This window comes from Canis aureus, chromosome 16 (assembly GCF_053574225.1).
Source record: "Canis aureus isolate CA01 chromosome 16, VMU_Caureus_v.1.0, whole genome shotgun sequence".
NCBI classification, from domain to species: Eukaryota; Metazoa; Chordata; class Mammalia; order Carnivora; family Canidae; genus Canis; species Canis aureus.
Window position 1 is genome coordinate 62,591,331 of NC_135626.1, and position 15,851 is coordinate 62,607,181.

At 56.3% G+C, this 15,851-nt stretch overlaps 1 protein-coding gene across 6 annotated transcripts in view; it reads right to left on the reverse strand.

Moving 5' to 3' along the window:
- The window catches only part of SLC38A10 (solute carrier family 38 member 10), a 39,889-nt gene that overhangs the window by 23,067 nt on the left and 971 nt on the right, over nucleotides 1-15,851 (reverse strand). For 5 of the 6 annotated variants that reach the window (XM_077854575.1, XM_077854574.1, XM_077854571.1 and 2 more), the window contains exons 2-8: nucleotides 12,459-12,576; nucleotides 7,670-7,715; nucleotides 6,615-6,708; nucleotides 6,231-6,374; nucleotides 5,154-5,278; nucleotides 2,266-2,368; nucleotides 1,445-1,627 (exon numbers count right to left, since the gene is read on the reverse strand). In XM_077854575.1, coding sequence (XP_077710701.1) covers nucleotides 1,445-1,627; nucleotides 2,266-2,368; nucleotides 5,154-5,278; nucleotides 6,231-6,374; nucleotides 6,615-6,708; nucleotides 7,670-7,715; nucleotides 12,459-12,576 — 813 coding nt within the window. The remainder of the gene's footprint in view (nucleotides 1-1,444; nucleotides 1,628-2,265; nucleotides 2,369-5,153; nucleotides 5,279-6,230; nucleotides 6,375-6,614; nucleotides 6,709-7,669; nucleotides 7,716-12,458; nucleotides 12,577-15,851) is intronic. The other variant, XM_077854576.1, reaches the window with a different exon arrangement.

A 15,851-nucleotide genomic window follows, 5' to 3' on the forward strand; every position in this document is an offset into this window, starting at 1 on the left:
TATTGGACCCCCTCTCTTAGAGGTCTGAGACCCCAAGCCCCCAGTTCAACTTGTGTGGCTGCCAGGAGTCCTGCTGACACCGCAGACCACACTAAGGACCTCAGGCCAGAGACAGGAGACACAACCACAGAGAAAAGCTGTGGGTGGGTCTGTGGGCTCCCAAGGTAGGCGCGGGGTCACCCCCCCGTCATAGGACACCAGCTATCACACGCGGACCTATTGTTGTTAACTCAGCAACAGAGAGTCGACTTTTAGTTCCAATCTTATACCTTTGAAAAGTTCTCATAAGGGACACCAGGGTGGCTCAGTGGTTGAGCGTCTGCCTTCAGCTCAGGGTGTGACCCTGGGGTCCCGGGATCGAGTCCCGAATCAAGCTCCCTGCATGGAACCTGCTTTTCTCTCTGCCTGGGTCTCTGCCTCTCTCTGTGTCTCTCATTAATTAATAAATAAATAAATAAATAAATAAAATCTTAAAAAAAAAAGTTCTCATAAAGGACTAAAGCATGGGCAGCCCGGATGGCTCAGCGGTTTAGTGCCGCCTTCAGCCCAGGGCCTGATCCTGGGGTCCCGGATCGAGTCCCACATCGGGCTCCCCACAGGGAGCCTGCTTCTCCCTCTGCCTCTCTCTCTGTCTCTCACAAATAAATAAAATCTTTAAAGTAAATAAATGAATGAATGAAGGATTAAAGCAGTGCCACCGCTGCACATGTGAAAGTGAATGAAACCCAGCCTCTTAAGCTGTTTCTTGTCAAACTGTTAAAATTTTCAGTTATATAAACATAAAAAGCAAAGTGTACTGACCCCAGTGCCCAGCTGCTGACCTGGCTGTGGTCAACGCCTGCCTGCAAAGCCAGCTCTTCCACGTTCCTGCTCCTCCCCCCTCAGGGTTTCCTGTTCCACCTCTGATGTGGGGGTGACAGCCCCCAAGGCGGGCCCTATCTGCTCGGACACTGGGCACGGCTCCATGCCTCCCGTGTGGGCAGACCCCTGTGTGCTCTGACAGTCTCTCTCCTCCAGAGTTGATTCAAAAAAAAAAAACCCTATTAAGAGATTTCACTTTAAGCAAAGCTTTTCCTTTTTTTTTTAGATTTTATTTATTTATTCATGATAGACATAGAAAGAGAGAGAAAGGCAGAGACACAGGCAGAGGGAGAAGCAGGCTCCACGCAGGGAGCCCGACATGGGACTCGATCCCAGGTCTCCAGGATCGGGCCCTGGGCCAAAGGCCGGCACCAAACTGCTGAGCCACCCAGGGATCCCAGCTTTTCCATTTATTTATTTATTTATTTTTCCAGCTTTTCCATTTTTAACCAGGAAAAGCTCCCCCTGCCACAGCCCCGAAAACTAGAGAACCCCTGCAAGCCAACAGAAGAGAACATAATTAAGATGAGAAGAGTAACATTTTCCTGGCAAAATGCCGCCTGAAGAGCCTCAAGAACCTTACCTGCTGCTCAAAAAGCAGCGTGTTCAAGGCCTGTCGACATGGCAGGATCATCATGGGGAAGCCCACGGCCACCGACATCATGAAGCCCACTCGCATCATCTCAGTCACCAGGTTGGAGGGAAAGTGCATCAGCACGTTGCCCGCAGTGGCCTCAGTGAAGCTCACGTAGCCGAAGAAGCCTACCTGTGGAAGGGCGACAGTGGGGGGCGTGTGGTGGGCCACACTCCCCCTGGACACAGCCCGGGGGCTGCAGCAAGACCACCCGCTCATGGGATTCCTGCCCAGGGAACTGTACCCACAGCGGCAGGCGGCAGGCACAGGGAAGCTGCCCTCCATCTGGGGCGAAATCCAAACCTGGGAGCCAGGGGCCAGCCGTGCTCGCCATGGACGGACACACGGTGCGGACAACAGTGCGTGGGGCAGGTGTAGGAACTAACGGGAACGCAGACGCCACGCAGCTCAGGGAACAGAACAAACGGGAACACGGAGGCCGGATGAGAAGTCTACCAACATGTTAACTGTAACCACACCCACGGGCTGGAATCAAAGACAACTTTCCTCCACTACTTTGCACTTCTCAGTGTCAGTAAACAGAGCCCCTTCCACAGTGGATCAGCAAAGGTCTCGGAGAGAAGGAAGGAGACTCCCAGCCAGGGTGCCGCCGAGCACCCACCCTAACCTGGGGGGAGAGGGGGACAGCGGGGCCGCGGGGGGAGGGTTGCTGTGAAGGAGCAAAGGGCAAGCCCGCGAGGGGTCGAGGGGTGGAGAGCGAGCCGGCTTCTGACCCGGGACAGGCGGGGGCGGCGCACCAGGGCTCCTACCATGACATAGAAGGTGGTGACCACATTGAGGGAGGAGGCAAATATGGAGCTCATGGTTTTCACCGACGGCTCATCCAGGCTGTCGTAGGTGGGCAGAACCTGGCTGTAGAGAAACGAGCAACTTCACCAAGGGGATCCCAGAGACAGACACACCCCTGGCTGCCTGGTTCCCAGGTCCCCCGCCGAGTCTCCAGCACCTTCCTTCCAACCACACCCACCGCCACGGTTAACGCGGGGCCACCGCCGGGGTCTGGATGGCGGAGCGCCCCCCCGACGGGCTCTCTGTAAACATTTCAGAAGTGCCACAGAATGAAAGGCCGTCTGTCCCGCCGAAGTAGGAGCGTGACCACCGCGCAGAGTGCTGGGCTGCACTGAGGCAGCACGTGTTTACAGGGGAAGCAGGATGCGGTTCAGAGCGCTGCCGTCAAGAGGACAGAAAGTTAAACAAACAGAAGCAGGGCCGGGCCACCTGCCCTCGCCTCCGTGCTGGAAATTGGAGCCCGCAGGGACAGAAGAGCAGCTTCTGTCCAACGCACGGCCCAGGGCCAGCCACACGGTGCTGCCGGCGGTGGAAGAGACACGTCCAGAGGGCTCTCGGCAAACAGAGTCCCTGAGGGGAGCAGGTGGGAGGGGCGGGGGGCAGGGGCACAGGGGAGGGCTGTGTGCAGACCTGGGAAGGGAGGCCACACTCGGGGAGTCAAGACAAAGAGGTGGGGCTGAAGCTGTGCGGAGAGTGAGGGATGGAGAGGCGGCACTCTCCACCCTGGGTACCCTGGCGTCCCGGCGGGAGGAGAGGGAGCCACGGCCAGCGGTCACGCATGCAGGATGCCAGCTGGCAGGGGTGCGTCAGGACACAGACAATCGTTGCCAATACATGGACAAGCATAACAGTCAGTTGAGCCAAACCCCAAAACCACCTTTGAGAAAGTAAGAGGAAACGTCACTGAAAAGCACACAGGAGCTGGTGGGAGAACCGGTGGGTAGAAGCTGACCCCCGTGCTTCCCAGCTGAGGCACACCATCCCGCCGGGGCACCCAGTGGGCAGAGGGCACCCGGGACAGCCGCCCTCCCCTCGGCCTGGCTGGAGGGTGCCAGGCAGAGGCTGCCGTGCACTCCAAGCAGACGGCAGAAGGCCCAGAGGGGAAATAGCACGAACGTTCCTCGGGCTGGGACGGGCCTTCCCTCCCCCAGGCCCCAGCACACACCAGGAGCTGCAGGTACTATGGGGACAGGGCTGTGCCCTGTGCGGGGACATGAACGAGTGTAGAAAGGCCAAGGTGGCGGGCCCGTCTAATCCTGCCCAGGCCCCAGGAACCCACTGGTGAGAGCCACAGATGTCCGTGACCACCCAGCTCGGCCCTCCACCTTGTGTAGCAGTCCCAAGACTCACTTTACCCCAGTCAGATGGATTTTGCACATGTAGCCCCAACACACAGCCCCGGGCCTCCACGTGGACAAGGCCCCTCTGGGCTCAGCACTGTGCTGGCCGCTTCTCTGGCCCACAGGGCCTAATTGGCTCTGCACCACAAAGGACTTGTTTACGATGAAGTAAGACCAGAAAGGGCCAGACAGGAAGAGCAAAGCAGAGGCCTGGCCCATCCCTGCAAAAAGGCCACCAGTCAGGCAGGCAGGGCCTGGTGGTCACCTGGGGGTCACCGAGCAAGTCCCTGTCTCTCATGCACTCTGGTGCAGAGACACAGCAGGAGCGGAGAGCTCTGTCTCGGCCCTTGGCAAAGACCAATGTTTTTAAGGACGGGGAGGTCAGCAAACTAATCACTCCAAGCTCTGTGGACCCCCCTTGCCAGCCACTCACTGCGGAGAACGTGGGCATAGCCATAGGGCCGACGCCCCCTTCGTACAGAAGAACAGGATGTGGGCTCACAGCCCTTCCAGAAGCTGTAATTTGACCTAAGAACCAAACCTAACAGATGTGCGCCGGCTACGACGTGGCCACCAGCAAAAAGCCCAACCGCGGGTTTATTTTTTAAAAAGCAAACTCAGACAAAAAGGACAACTGGTAACAAGGTACACCATAAGAGATTGTAACTTCTGTCACCAATTATAATGGGGACATTGAACAGCAAGAGAGGAGCATGTTCTGGTGGAAACCGAGCTGCCAAGAGAGACAGTAAGTGGGAAATGACGATTTGGATCTCGCATGTGGGTGTAAACACAGCAGCACGAGCAAATTCTATCTGCCACATTAGTTTACGATTGGCACAATACATGCCCACTGGAGCTCCGGGGGGGGCTGGCTCTGCCAACCCCCCCGTGCACTGATGGTCTTTTCCCGTCCGTGCCGGATTTACGCCTCTCTTTTGAGCGGGTTACCGTTCCGACCGGGCATGAATCACTGGCTCTTGTCATTCGGTGGCGAAGGTAATGCTGCTGGAATTATGGAAATAGCCTGATCTGCATTCACAGAGCTCCGCGTGCCAGAGAGAAAGCACACTCGCGCACGCGCACACCCCTCCAAAGGCGCCCCGGTGGCAGTCGGAAGTCAATGTTTGTGCAATTTCCTTTTAAATATTCTCACACGAATAGCTCAATTCTGGCAAAATGCTTGGGACTGTGTGAATCAGATGGTTTTGGGCTGTTCTGTGTTCCCCACAGCCAACTCTTCTGGGGGGAGGGGGGCGAACTGGGCACTGTCCCCAGTGCTGCCGACAGCACATCTCAGGAATAAAGTCGAGTTCTCTCTCGATAAAAATACACACAGCTCTCTCCCTCAGCTTGGAGGGGGAACAAGTCACAGCAGAATGAGACATTACGAGTCAGTGGCCTGCATCGCCCATTACAGAGAGCAGACGACACCCCTCCCCGGGCCTCAGACCCCTGCCCGAGGAGCACCCCCGCGCCTCGGGCCCCCGGGGGCAGACGGTACTCACGACTGGCAGGCGAAGGACATGCCAAAGATGGGGATGCAGCGAAAGACACCATCCCAGCGCACATAGCGGATCCGCTGCAGCCACTGCCCCCCGAACAGGCCATGCTTGAGAGAAGAGAGCACGATCTGCACGAGGACGAGAATGGAGCGCTCAGGACCGACCTGCACACAGGGCAGGACTCGGGACCCCCATGCCGGGCTGGGCACCTAAAGACGCACAGCCCCCCAGTTCGCTGCCCCGTGCTGTGCCGCGAGCTGGACTTCCTGCCGCAGGGCCTCCTGGCACTCGGGGCAGCTGCCCGCGCTCCAAACACATAGCACAGAGGGGGCACAGTGAGGCCCACCTGCCTGCCCACCTCTGTTGCCTCAGGTGAAAGGATGGTCCCTGCAGACTGGGCAGGCCCTTCCCAGGCCCATCTGGACAATTTTTTTTTTTTAAAGTAACCTGTGTGCCCGATGTGGGGCTCGAACTCACGACCCTGAGATCAAGAGTCGCACGCTCTATCAACTGTGCCAGCCAGGTGCCCCCCCACCCCCACATTTTAAGACAAAGCTTCAGAGGACCGGGCTGTCTGGAGAGTAGTGCTACCACCACTGGGCAGCCCTCACACCTGGGGGACCGGGAACGTCCACCCAGCACTCAGCTTTCTAAGGAAAGCGGCAAAGATTTTTACGCCGTTCACTCAGGATTGAGACTTCTGACCCTCAGGCTCCAGGGGCTCCTACTGAGAGGCCTCTGGGCGCTCCACACGGGACCCCCCAGAACTGGCCGGCTATAAACATTCATCTAGGAAACAACCCGCCCCTTGTGATGAAGCGCTAGCACCCTGACTTCTGAGCACAAACGATACATAGAACACCCTTCGGTAAAATGAGGAGCATCTACACTCGGTTTCCTGGGGCATCAGCCGTGCCCCTCCCCCGGCGCCCTCGCGGTGCTGGCCCAAGTCCAGGCGGCCCGTGTGCCCTCCCAGGGTTCACCGGAATAACTCTAACGCTTCCCCAACTTTCAACCACCTCCCCGTCACCCCCAGGAAGCAGCTGGTGGCCAGATCAGCCCCAGGCCCCTGTCACTCACCACAAACATGAACACGGTGTAGAACATGAGGGCCATGGCACTGAAGGACTGGATGGAGGCCATCATGTTCCTCTGCAGGCTGAGTGGGAGCACGATGCACAGGGACACCACAATGACCAGGAACACACGGAAGGTGCCAGTCACCTGGGGGGAGCCGAGCGTGCTGGGCAGCCATCACCTCACTGAGCCCCCAGAGTTTCCCACCCGCAGGCCCGGAACTAACCCCGGGGCATCCAGAAGCTTCTCCTAACCGACCTCAGGCTGCTGGTCTCACCTTCACCTGTCCCCATGGGGCTGAGACATGGCCCTGCAGGAGATCACACGGAGCTGCCACAGGAGCAGCCACAGCCTGCCAACGCACCAGGCCCCTGAGCGGGTTCTCACCTGAAACCCAAAGAGCCGAGCAAAGAAGTTGGACCCCAGGTCGCCAATCACAACGTAGAAGGCCATGCAGGTCCCCAGCATCAGCCCGATCATGCTGCGGAGAAGGAGGTGGCGTTGAAAGGGCCCCATCCTAGCAGGAGTCCACTGTCTCCTCCCCTGGCCGAGCCCCGTCCCCGCCGATGCGACCGGCCCATCACCGCCCGGGGCTGGCCCAACGCAAGGTGGAGTTTCCAGCGTTCGCCGGCCTGAAGACCTGGGGTGCGCCAGGTGCAAGTGGCTCTTTTACTTGGAACAAACACTGAATAACTACACTTCTCTCTCCAAGGAGACTGTGCACGTTCTCTCCAGGGCTATCAAGACCCACCGTGATGCTACACAAGTTAAAATAACAATCGACTGCTCTCAGAGGATTGTTCTTTTGCATTCACAATTCCCTAATTTATAAGCCTAGAAGTGTAATTTCCCAGCAATTCTTTTCATCTTCTAAAACTTCACTCCAAAGGGAGAAAAACATGGGACACCTGGTGGCTCGGTGGTTTGGCACCTGCCCTTGGCTCAGGGTGTGATCCTGGAGTCCAGGGATCGAGTCCCACATCGGGCTCCCTGCATGGAGCCTGCTTCTCCCTCTGCCTGTGTCTCTGCCTCTCTCTCTCTCTGTCTCTTGTGAATAAATAAATAGAATCTTTAAAAAACAAACAAAGGGAGAATGACAGGATATTTTCCATGTAATGCCACCTCGAGGCGACAGCGTGCAGGGCTGGGGGCAGGTGTTGGGGGCGATGCTGACAGGCGCTACAGCCAAGCCTCTGGTTCTGCTGAGCCCCCAGCTCCCCACTTTTACATCCTCTTCAGTAAGACTTAAATAAGACTTTTGCCCGACACTCATTTTAAGGATACGATAAGTTGAACTTTAAACTATTTAGGGACACTTGAGGCAAGTATGACTTCATACAGCAGTCCATGTCCGAGACATGTGGGTGGGTGTAGAACAGCGCTCAGGTTCCTCCTCGGGGCAGGTGAGGAAGGGGGTGAGGCCGGCGAGCGGCACCACGTACCTGGTCTCCACCAGCATCTTCCCCATCTTTCCGTACGCGTGCAGGGCTAGTGCAGAGAGAGAGAATCAGCGTTCAGTCTGACAGCATGAGAAGCACACCGGTCAAGACACCACCCAGGGAAGCCAGGAAGGCCAATCTGGCGTTTCAAGGGTATAAGGAGAGCATTTTAAGATTTTAGTCTCGGGATCCCTGGGTGGCGCAGCGGTTTGGCGCCTGCCTTTGGCCCAGGGCGCGATCCTGGAGACCCAGGATCGAATCCCACGTCGGGCTCCCGGTGCATGGAGCCTGCTTCTCCCTCTGCCTGTGTCTCTGCCTCTCTCTCTCTCTATCTGTGTGTGACTATCATAAATAAATAAAAATTAAAAAAAAAAAAATAAGATTTTAGTCTCGTGTTTTTTTCAGCTCTACCATCCAAATGGAAACCACAGAAAAAAAGAACAAAAAAGAGGGAAAGACACAGGCAGTTGAATTTTTTCATTAAAAAATAAAAAAAGGCTGTTGGGGTGAAGTGGCGGCCTCCGCACACAGTCTGGGGTGGGGGGTGCCCACAACGAAGCTGCGCACACTGGGGCCGGAGGGGGGATGGCGCGACCAGTGCAGCTCTGCACGTCCTCCAGCGGAGAGGAGCTGCCCATCCTCCCTTCCTGACAGAAGTCTGCGAGCAGACGAGACACCAAGAGCTGGCTCGGCAAGACCTGTCCCAGGACCCAAGCACGGCCCGGGCACCCTGCGTCCTCCCACCCTCTAGGAAGTTTTCATCTCCCCGGAGCGACCAGAAAGGGGTGCGTGTGACAGCACAGCCCAGCTTGCCGGTCCCAGGAGGCTCGGAGAGCAGGAAACATGCAGCCAGTTGCTGTGAATGAGTCCAAACAACACTCGTCACTTCTAAATTACTTAGGAAGAGGTACAGCGTTGCCAAAAGCAAGGAAGCTTGGCACAAGACACAGGCTACGCACGGGCAGAGGGCCGGTGAGCAGCACAGGCCCCCGCCCTGACGGTCACGCCGGCCTCCCTGGCTGGTCTGATGCCGGAGACTCAAGGCCATGCTGAGACCTTCACAAACCAAGGACTCCAGACAGTAGCCAGCAGCCCAAGGCCCGCTGTCACCAAAGGGAGGCACTCAGAGGCTCCCAAGGACGGCCACACCTCTAGACCAGACTCAGAACTCCGTGCCCCACAGAGGTGGCCCCGCTCCGGCCATCCCTTCCCCTCGAGGAAGCTGAGTATCTACAGCACATTCCAAATGCTCAGAGCAGCTGCCAGAAAAATTCCAGGACACACCTGCACCCTGGACAGCGAGGTACTTCAGCAAGGCAGGGGGCGGCCCAGGACGACCTCCTGGATGGGACCATCCCAGTTTCTGGCCTCTCCGCTCCCCCCTCCCCCCTTTCTTGCCCCAGCCTCCCCCACCCCCACCTCATATGTGCAGATCCATGTGCTGCAGATCCAGCAGCCCCCAGCCCTCAGCCTCCCACCCAGCACGCACTGGAAGGGCGGAGGGGGCCCAGGACTGTCTCTCGGGGGGCTGGCAGGTGTCTGCAAAAGGATTTCTAAGCAAGCATGCCTCGGTGCAGTCCAGAGCTCCTGGGTCAGCCCTCCCTGTGACAGGAACTCTGCGGCTAAGAGGCCGGGCCTCATCCCAGTCTAACCAGTGCTCTTGTGCAGAGCGAGGATGGGCATCCGGAGGGCTCTCCCCGTCTTCCCCTGGGAGGCCGGGCAGCAGCTTCTCCCCCTGGGGCCACTCCCTGGCCCGCGGCTCTAAGGCTGCTGTGGACACAGGGCTAACGCTCCGGCTACCCGGCTCAGTGCAGGACCCGCTCTCCCCCAGCAGTCCAAGGCTTCCTCCTGACCACTGCCCAGCACCAGCAGGCCGGAGAAGGTGGGACACACGCCAAACTGCGCTGTTCAAGATATGAGGGTAACCTCGACCCAGTCGTCCCCAGAGCCAGGCCTTGGGCTGCATCTGATTCTCCAGCACCACACGCTCAGGGGACAAGAAAGCCCTTATTGGATACATGAGGACGTACAGACCCCCGGGTGTCAGAAAGCTTGGCCTTACAGCCCTCAGCCCACCAGGTAGCCACACATGCAGGTCACGCAACTGAAGGCCGGCAGGGAGAAAACTGGCTGGACAGGCCCTCTGCAGGCCCCACCTGGGCCCAGGGGCAGGCAGCAGGCAGACCAGGACCCCGGGACCCCAGGTGGCCAAACGATGGGCCCGCAGACATAGTGCCAAAAGCATGGGCGCTCACAACTGAGAGCTCAGAGCCCCAGTCAGCAGGGTGGGGGCTGGCAACACCAGGGGAGACGGGCTGGCTGGCACGTCTACCTCCTGAAAAGGAGGTTTAGAGAAGTCTCCGTGAACAAGACACAGAGGGCGAGGGAGCAGCAGGTAAGAAGGGGATGAAAGTCACCAACGGGCCCCCAGAGCAGCCACCAGAACACCGAAGTGACGTCAACAGACGCTGCCCCAGAGCTGTAACTGCGGACTGGTCCCAGCGGAGGGGCCTCACCAAACCGAGAAACGGGGCAAAGTCTCACTCACTTCTGGGCATGGCAGACACATCCATGGAACTTCCCCCACCACACACACCCCAGCCCTGTCGTGGAGACTGAGTGACATCTGCCGCTCCAGGCCCTGCTCCCTCTGCAGGTCTGGCTGAAGGCCATCTGGTCACATCCCTGCCCCCAGGGGCTGCCCAATGCCCACGGATCCAGCCGATGATGCAGGGGGGCCTCCTCTCAGGAAACCCTCTCCAGCTGTGGTGCAAGCTCTCATGGGGTCTCCCACCCAGGAGAAGGCAGAGGGCGAGGAGAAAGACCCTTTCAGTAAGTCTGCCTAGGTGCTGGAGGGCTGCTGACCCACAGGGGACTCTCAGCTGACCCGAGGGACTTTCAGCTCTTCCCATCTAGGGCTCCTTTCCAAGCGGTGGGGTCTCTGTTTCTGAGAGACGGTCCTGGGCCCCGAGCCTGGATCCAAGGCAGCTGATGCTGCAGACAGGGCCACGGGGTCCGTGGGAGCTCACACAATGGAGCCCTCTCCTCTGAGACCAAAGACACAACTGAAGACCCCGGGTGGTCTGGGATCTTTGTGCTTCTAGCAGTTGGGGCTGCAGTCACAGCCAGCAGCTGAAGCTCAGGAGCCCCAGGCGGCCAAGTGTGAGGGTGGCCACTGCCCACTTTCCTTTCAGCCTCTCCCACCTGGCCAAACCAGACTTTCTAAGAATAATCAGACAGCCCGCTGTCAAGAGCCACCAGCCTCCGTGGTCTAGGGCCACTTGTCCCATCAGGGCACAGCCAAGCACTTCGAGGGGCACGTGCCACAGGAACCCTGGCATATGTAGACCCTTGGAGGGGAGAAATAGGCTACCCTGAAGGCCACGGCCCTGCAGGCGGAGGAAGGGGTGCCCTGGAGCACGTGGCATCCTGAACTGCGTCAGGTCACATCAGCGTGGTCCCTTTACCTGTAACTGTCACTTCCTCAAGTGACTCCAGCAACAGTGAGAGAGCCTCACGGCACCATTCTCATGGGGAAGGAGAGAAGGAGGCACTCCTTCAGCTCTGAGGTCAGAACAGATGCTAGTATCTTGGTGCCAATGAAAAGCAGACGAACTGGAAGGAAACCAGAGGTGGTGCTGCCAAAAGCCCACGCGTGGACCTTGCAGATGTTTTTATTTTGTTTGGCCCCTTGGAATCTGCACACCACTTCCTCTCGCCGCCTCCTCTCCCTGTGAGAGCTTTGCATGGACCTGGCCACACACTGGCTGGAGGCAGGCGGTAGGGCGGGGGGGGGGGGGGGCTTTCATCCAGAGCCCGGGGAGTCTCCTCAGCTCCTGAGAACCCCCATGCAAATACCGCCAGCACGGGATGCAGAGCACAGCAGCCCGAGGGCGGTGGGAATGTAAGGGCCCTGCTCTCAGAGCCAAGTGGCCCAGGAAGCAGTCCAAACCCAAAGGAAGCAGAAAGCACAGCCTCCTCACCCTTGGCCGATATCAAAGGCAGAAAGACCTAAAGGAAATGAAATTACAACCAACAACATCAGGAAACAGCAGTGCTAGAGACGGGGGACTGGATCCCAGCCACCAGCCTGGGCCCGACGGCCGTCTCCTCCACACCTCCACACCGTCAAAGCAGGGAAGTGCCACAGACCCCCGGCAGGCAGCTCTGAAGGAAGGCTCTGGGTGCTCAGGACAGGCAGACGATGAGCAAGTGCACAGTGGGGCTGAAGGCCGCTGGTCCTGCCTGAATTTGGAAAGGGAGGCGCTCTACTGGAATTTTCATAAACGGGAGACAGGAGAGTAAGTGTCACCCCGGTGAAGCATGTGTCTCTCATAATGGTTTTTAAAAACGGCATTAAATTTTAAAATAAGGAAGAAAACCTGCTGTTCAAGGAACTCTTTAATCATACGGTGGATGGAAAGTAAATAAAGGAGCAAGGCCCTGCACCCAGATCTCGAACACTGCGCTTCCCAAGAAAGGGCTTAGGGGGATCCCTGGGTGGCACAGCGGTTTAGCGCCTGCCTTTGGCCCAGGGCGTGATCCTGGAGACCCAGGATCGAATCCACATCGGGCTCCCGGTGCATGGAGCCTGCTTCTCCTTCTGCCTATGTCTCTGCCTCTCTCTCTCTCTCTCTCTCTGTGTGTGACTATCATAAATAAATAAAAATTTAAAAAATAATAAAAATAAATAAATAAATAAATAAATAAATAAATAAATAAATAAATAAATAAATAAATAAAAAAAAAAGAAAGGGCTTAGGACTGCCCAGCCGAGCGCCGCTATCCTCACCCAGGCCTGCGTAGGTCCTCCGTTTGCTCAGGCTGGCGGATTTCACCAGGAACATGCAGGACTGGTGTGTCATCCAAGAGCAGAAAACCAAGAGCAGGGCCCCCAGGACGATGCCACACTGGAGAGTGGGAAGGTAAAGAGAAAAAATGACATGACCTGGTATTGCTGCCTCACACACATGGCTCCTGAGAGCCCTCTCCGCTGCCCCCCCACCGCCCCTGCTGCCCCCACCCCAGACTCTTGCAGATGCCAGGCCCCGGCTCTGCTTCACTTCCCTGCCTACGGGTGACAATTCCTAGCACTGAAAGGGACCAATTCTCTGCATGTGGTGGCCACATGCTTTGTGACCCTGAAAGAGTGCCAGGGAACCACTTCCTCCACGGCCCCACCGAGTCTCAGCGAACAGTGAGGCACTGCCAACAACCAGCCTCCCCAGCTCCCTGCACACGCCCCGATATAGCACCTTCTAGCCACTTGGATCAACAGCGAGGAGTGGTGAACACATTTTGGCAGGGAGAGATTAAAAATGACATTTACACCTTTCTTATGAGTTAAATAGACGCCATCTGACCTAGTGATTGCACTCCTCGCTATTTATCCGGAAGAAACGAACACGTGTTCATGCAGAAACTTATCTGCCCGTGTTTATATATAGCGGGTTCATCCGTGATTTAAAGCTGAAGAAACAGCTTCAGGGCAGGAACTAGGAAGCCTCGGGGAAAGTCTAAAGGGCTAGAGCATTTTTAAAAATAAGCATGGGGTCTTGGGACCAGGTTTTGAGATTGGGGTGAGAGCAAGGAAAAAACCGAAGGCAGGACCAGCAGAGAACGCCCTTGACTGTGTGTTTCTATCTATCTGTCTTTCCTCTCTGGCTTCCAGGTCCCCTGCGCCAGGTGAGGTACCTGGGTCCCCATCACAGTCAGGAGCCTGTAGAGAGAACCCTCCTTTTGGACAAGTACCTGCTGAGTGCTGCAAAAAGCAAACTTTTGTAAAATTTTATATTAGTGTCTAACATCAATGGTGACTCGGTTCCTGAGGGCTGCAGCCAGCCTGGGACTTTTGTAAGAATTTCTGGGTGTCTCCCTTAGATGTCTTTTCCTTCTTGCTCCCTCTTCTTTTTATTTTATTTTTATTCTTTAAAAGATTTGATTTATTTATTCATGACAGACAGAGAGAGAGGCAGAGACACAGGCAGAGGGAGAGAAGCAGGCCCCATGCAGGGAGCCCGATGTGGGACTCGATCCCAGGTCTCCAGGATCACACCCCGGGCCAAAGGCGGCACCAAACTGCTGGGCCACCGGGGCTGCCCTGCTCCCTCTTCTGTGTAATCTACGGTATCAAACATATTCGCAGAGAAAAAATAAATAGAAACTTAAGAAACGAACGTCCTACAGTCTCACCCAGAGGTGAACACACACACATACCCTACGATCCAGCTACTCTGCTCCAAGACCAACACCCCAGAGAATTACACACATGGCGTCAAAGCCTGTACACAGGTGTTTGCAGAACTCCAGGTCAGAAATACCCTGAAGGCTGAGCAAAGGCCTAGACGGCAGCACGGCCACACAGGGCTACAGGGAGCCAGGAGGAGGCACAGAACAAAGTTACAACACAGGTACTACTGACCTAGGGTGCCACAGGTGGGCTGGTGGGCCCGGCAGTAGGGACGAGGGGGGCTAGCCATGCTCTGTTCCTTAATCTGGCAGCTAGTTCAAGATTTTGTTCACTTTTGGAAAACTCACCAAGAATACACCCAAGAGGGCACTCTCTATATGTGTGTTATACTTCAGTGAAATGCTAATTTTTATGAAAAGTATCCAAGTTACTAAGACCAAACAAATATACAAACAAAAAACCCCAAAACGAAAATTTTTTAAATAACATGGCTGAGGGCACCTGAGTGGTTCAGTGGGCGAAGCGTCTGTCTTTGGCTCAGCTCATGATCTCGGGGTCCTGGAATCGAGTCCCACGTGGGGCTCCCTATTGAGCAGGGGGTCTGCTTCTCCTTCTCCCTCCCCCTCTGCCCCTCCCTGCTGCTTGTGCTCACTCTCTTACTCTCAAATAAATTTTAAAATAAGTAGGGATCCCTGGGTGGCGCAGTGGTTTAGCGCCTGCCTTTGGCCCAGGGCGCGATCCTGGAGACCCGGGATCGAATCCCACGTCGAGCTCCCGGTGCATGGAGCCTGCTTCTCCCTCTGCCTGTGTCTCTGCCTTTCTCTCTCTGTGACTATCATAAATAAATAAAAATTAAAAAAAAAAAAATTTTTAAATAAGTAAATAAATAAATGACATGGCTGTCCAAGGCTAACACACGCATCCCCAAGCTGCCCACTGGCCTTCCGCTGTGCTCCGGCCAAGGGCTTCCCGGGAGAAGATGCTGAGTCCACCCGAGAGAGGGGTCCCCGCTCTGCTAGGCCCTCAGGACAGGGGGAAGCGCCTGTGGTTCTCTGCCTGAACATGGGGCTCCACCACTAAGTGTGCGCTCCTCCCAGGCGCGCTGGTCTGGCCCGCGTTTAAATGCCCTGACAGGGGCCTTGTGCCCACCACGCGGCAGGCTCCAAGTGCATGCAAAGCACAGTCAGACCCCGGTGGAGGATGGAGGCCTTGGGCCTGCAGATGCACAGCCACACGTGCCTCAGGAGGTAGCTCCATACTAGCAAGTGGCAGTGCACCCTGGGACACGTGGTCCCTTCCAGAAATGCCCACAAGTGGCCGTGCACGATGGGATCCACGGTGCTAGGTCACAGCGGCCGCCCCCGGGGCTCTAGAGCAGCCCTGTCCTCCTGCCCACACCTTTGCCAGCGCAGTCATCAATAACTCACATGGGAACTCTGAAGCAATTCAGGCTGGTCGGCTCGAAGTAGGGGATCGGTGATCACCAGATTTTAATTAAAAAAAAAAAAAAAAAAGTTTGTGCTATTTTTGTCCAAAAGATGCTAAAGATGCTTTTTGTTCAAAAAGGCAAAATGTTTGTTAATCTAAAATTAAACTATGGGTGCCCACTTTCAGTTCCAAAGTATGCATTTTATTTCAATTTTTCTCCTTATTTGGTTTCATTGCCTAAGGCTGGTCCTTGTGCCCTGCAGCCACCTGCCCTTCCCAGGTGCCGCACTCCTCCTCCCCCACATGCTGCCAGCCCCCTCCAGCGCCCAGGGGGACCAGCAACCGCACCCACCCCAGTCAAGGTGAGGCCGAGGACTTCAATTTTAGGAAAGAAGCTTCCCCGCTGGATGACGTCACCAGCCTCCCTTTTGTAAAGCCCCAAATACCCATTTACTTGCGGATTAAACAGAAGCTACATGGGTCCACGGTGCAAAACCCGTGGCTTTTTTCCATGCGGTCTGTAACGCTGGCACGACACTTGTTTTCGAAATACATTTCAGATTTTTT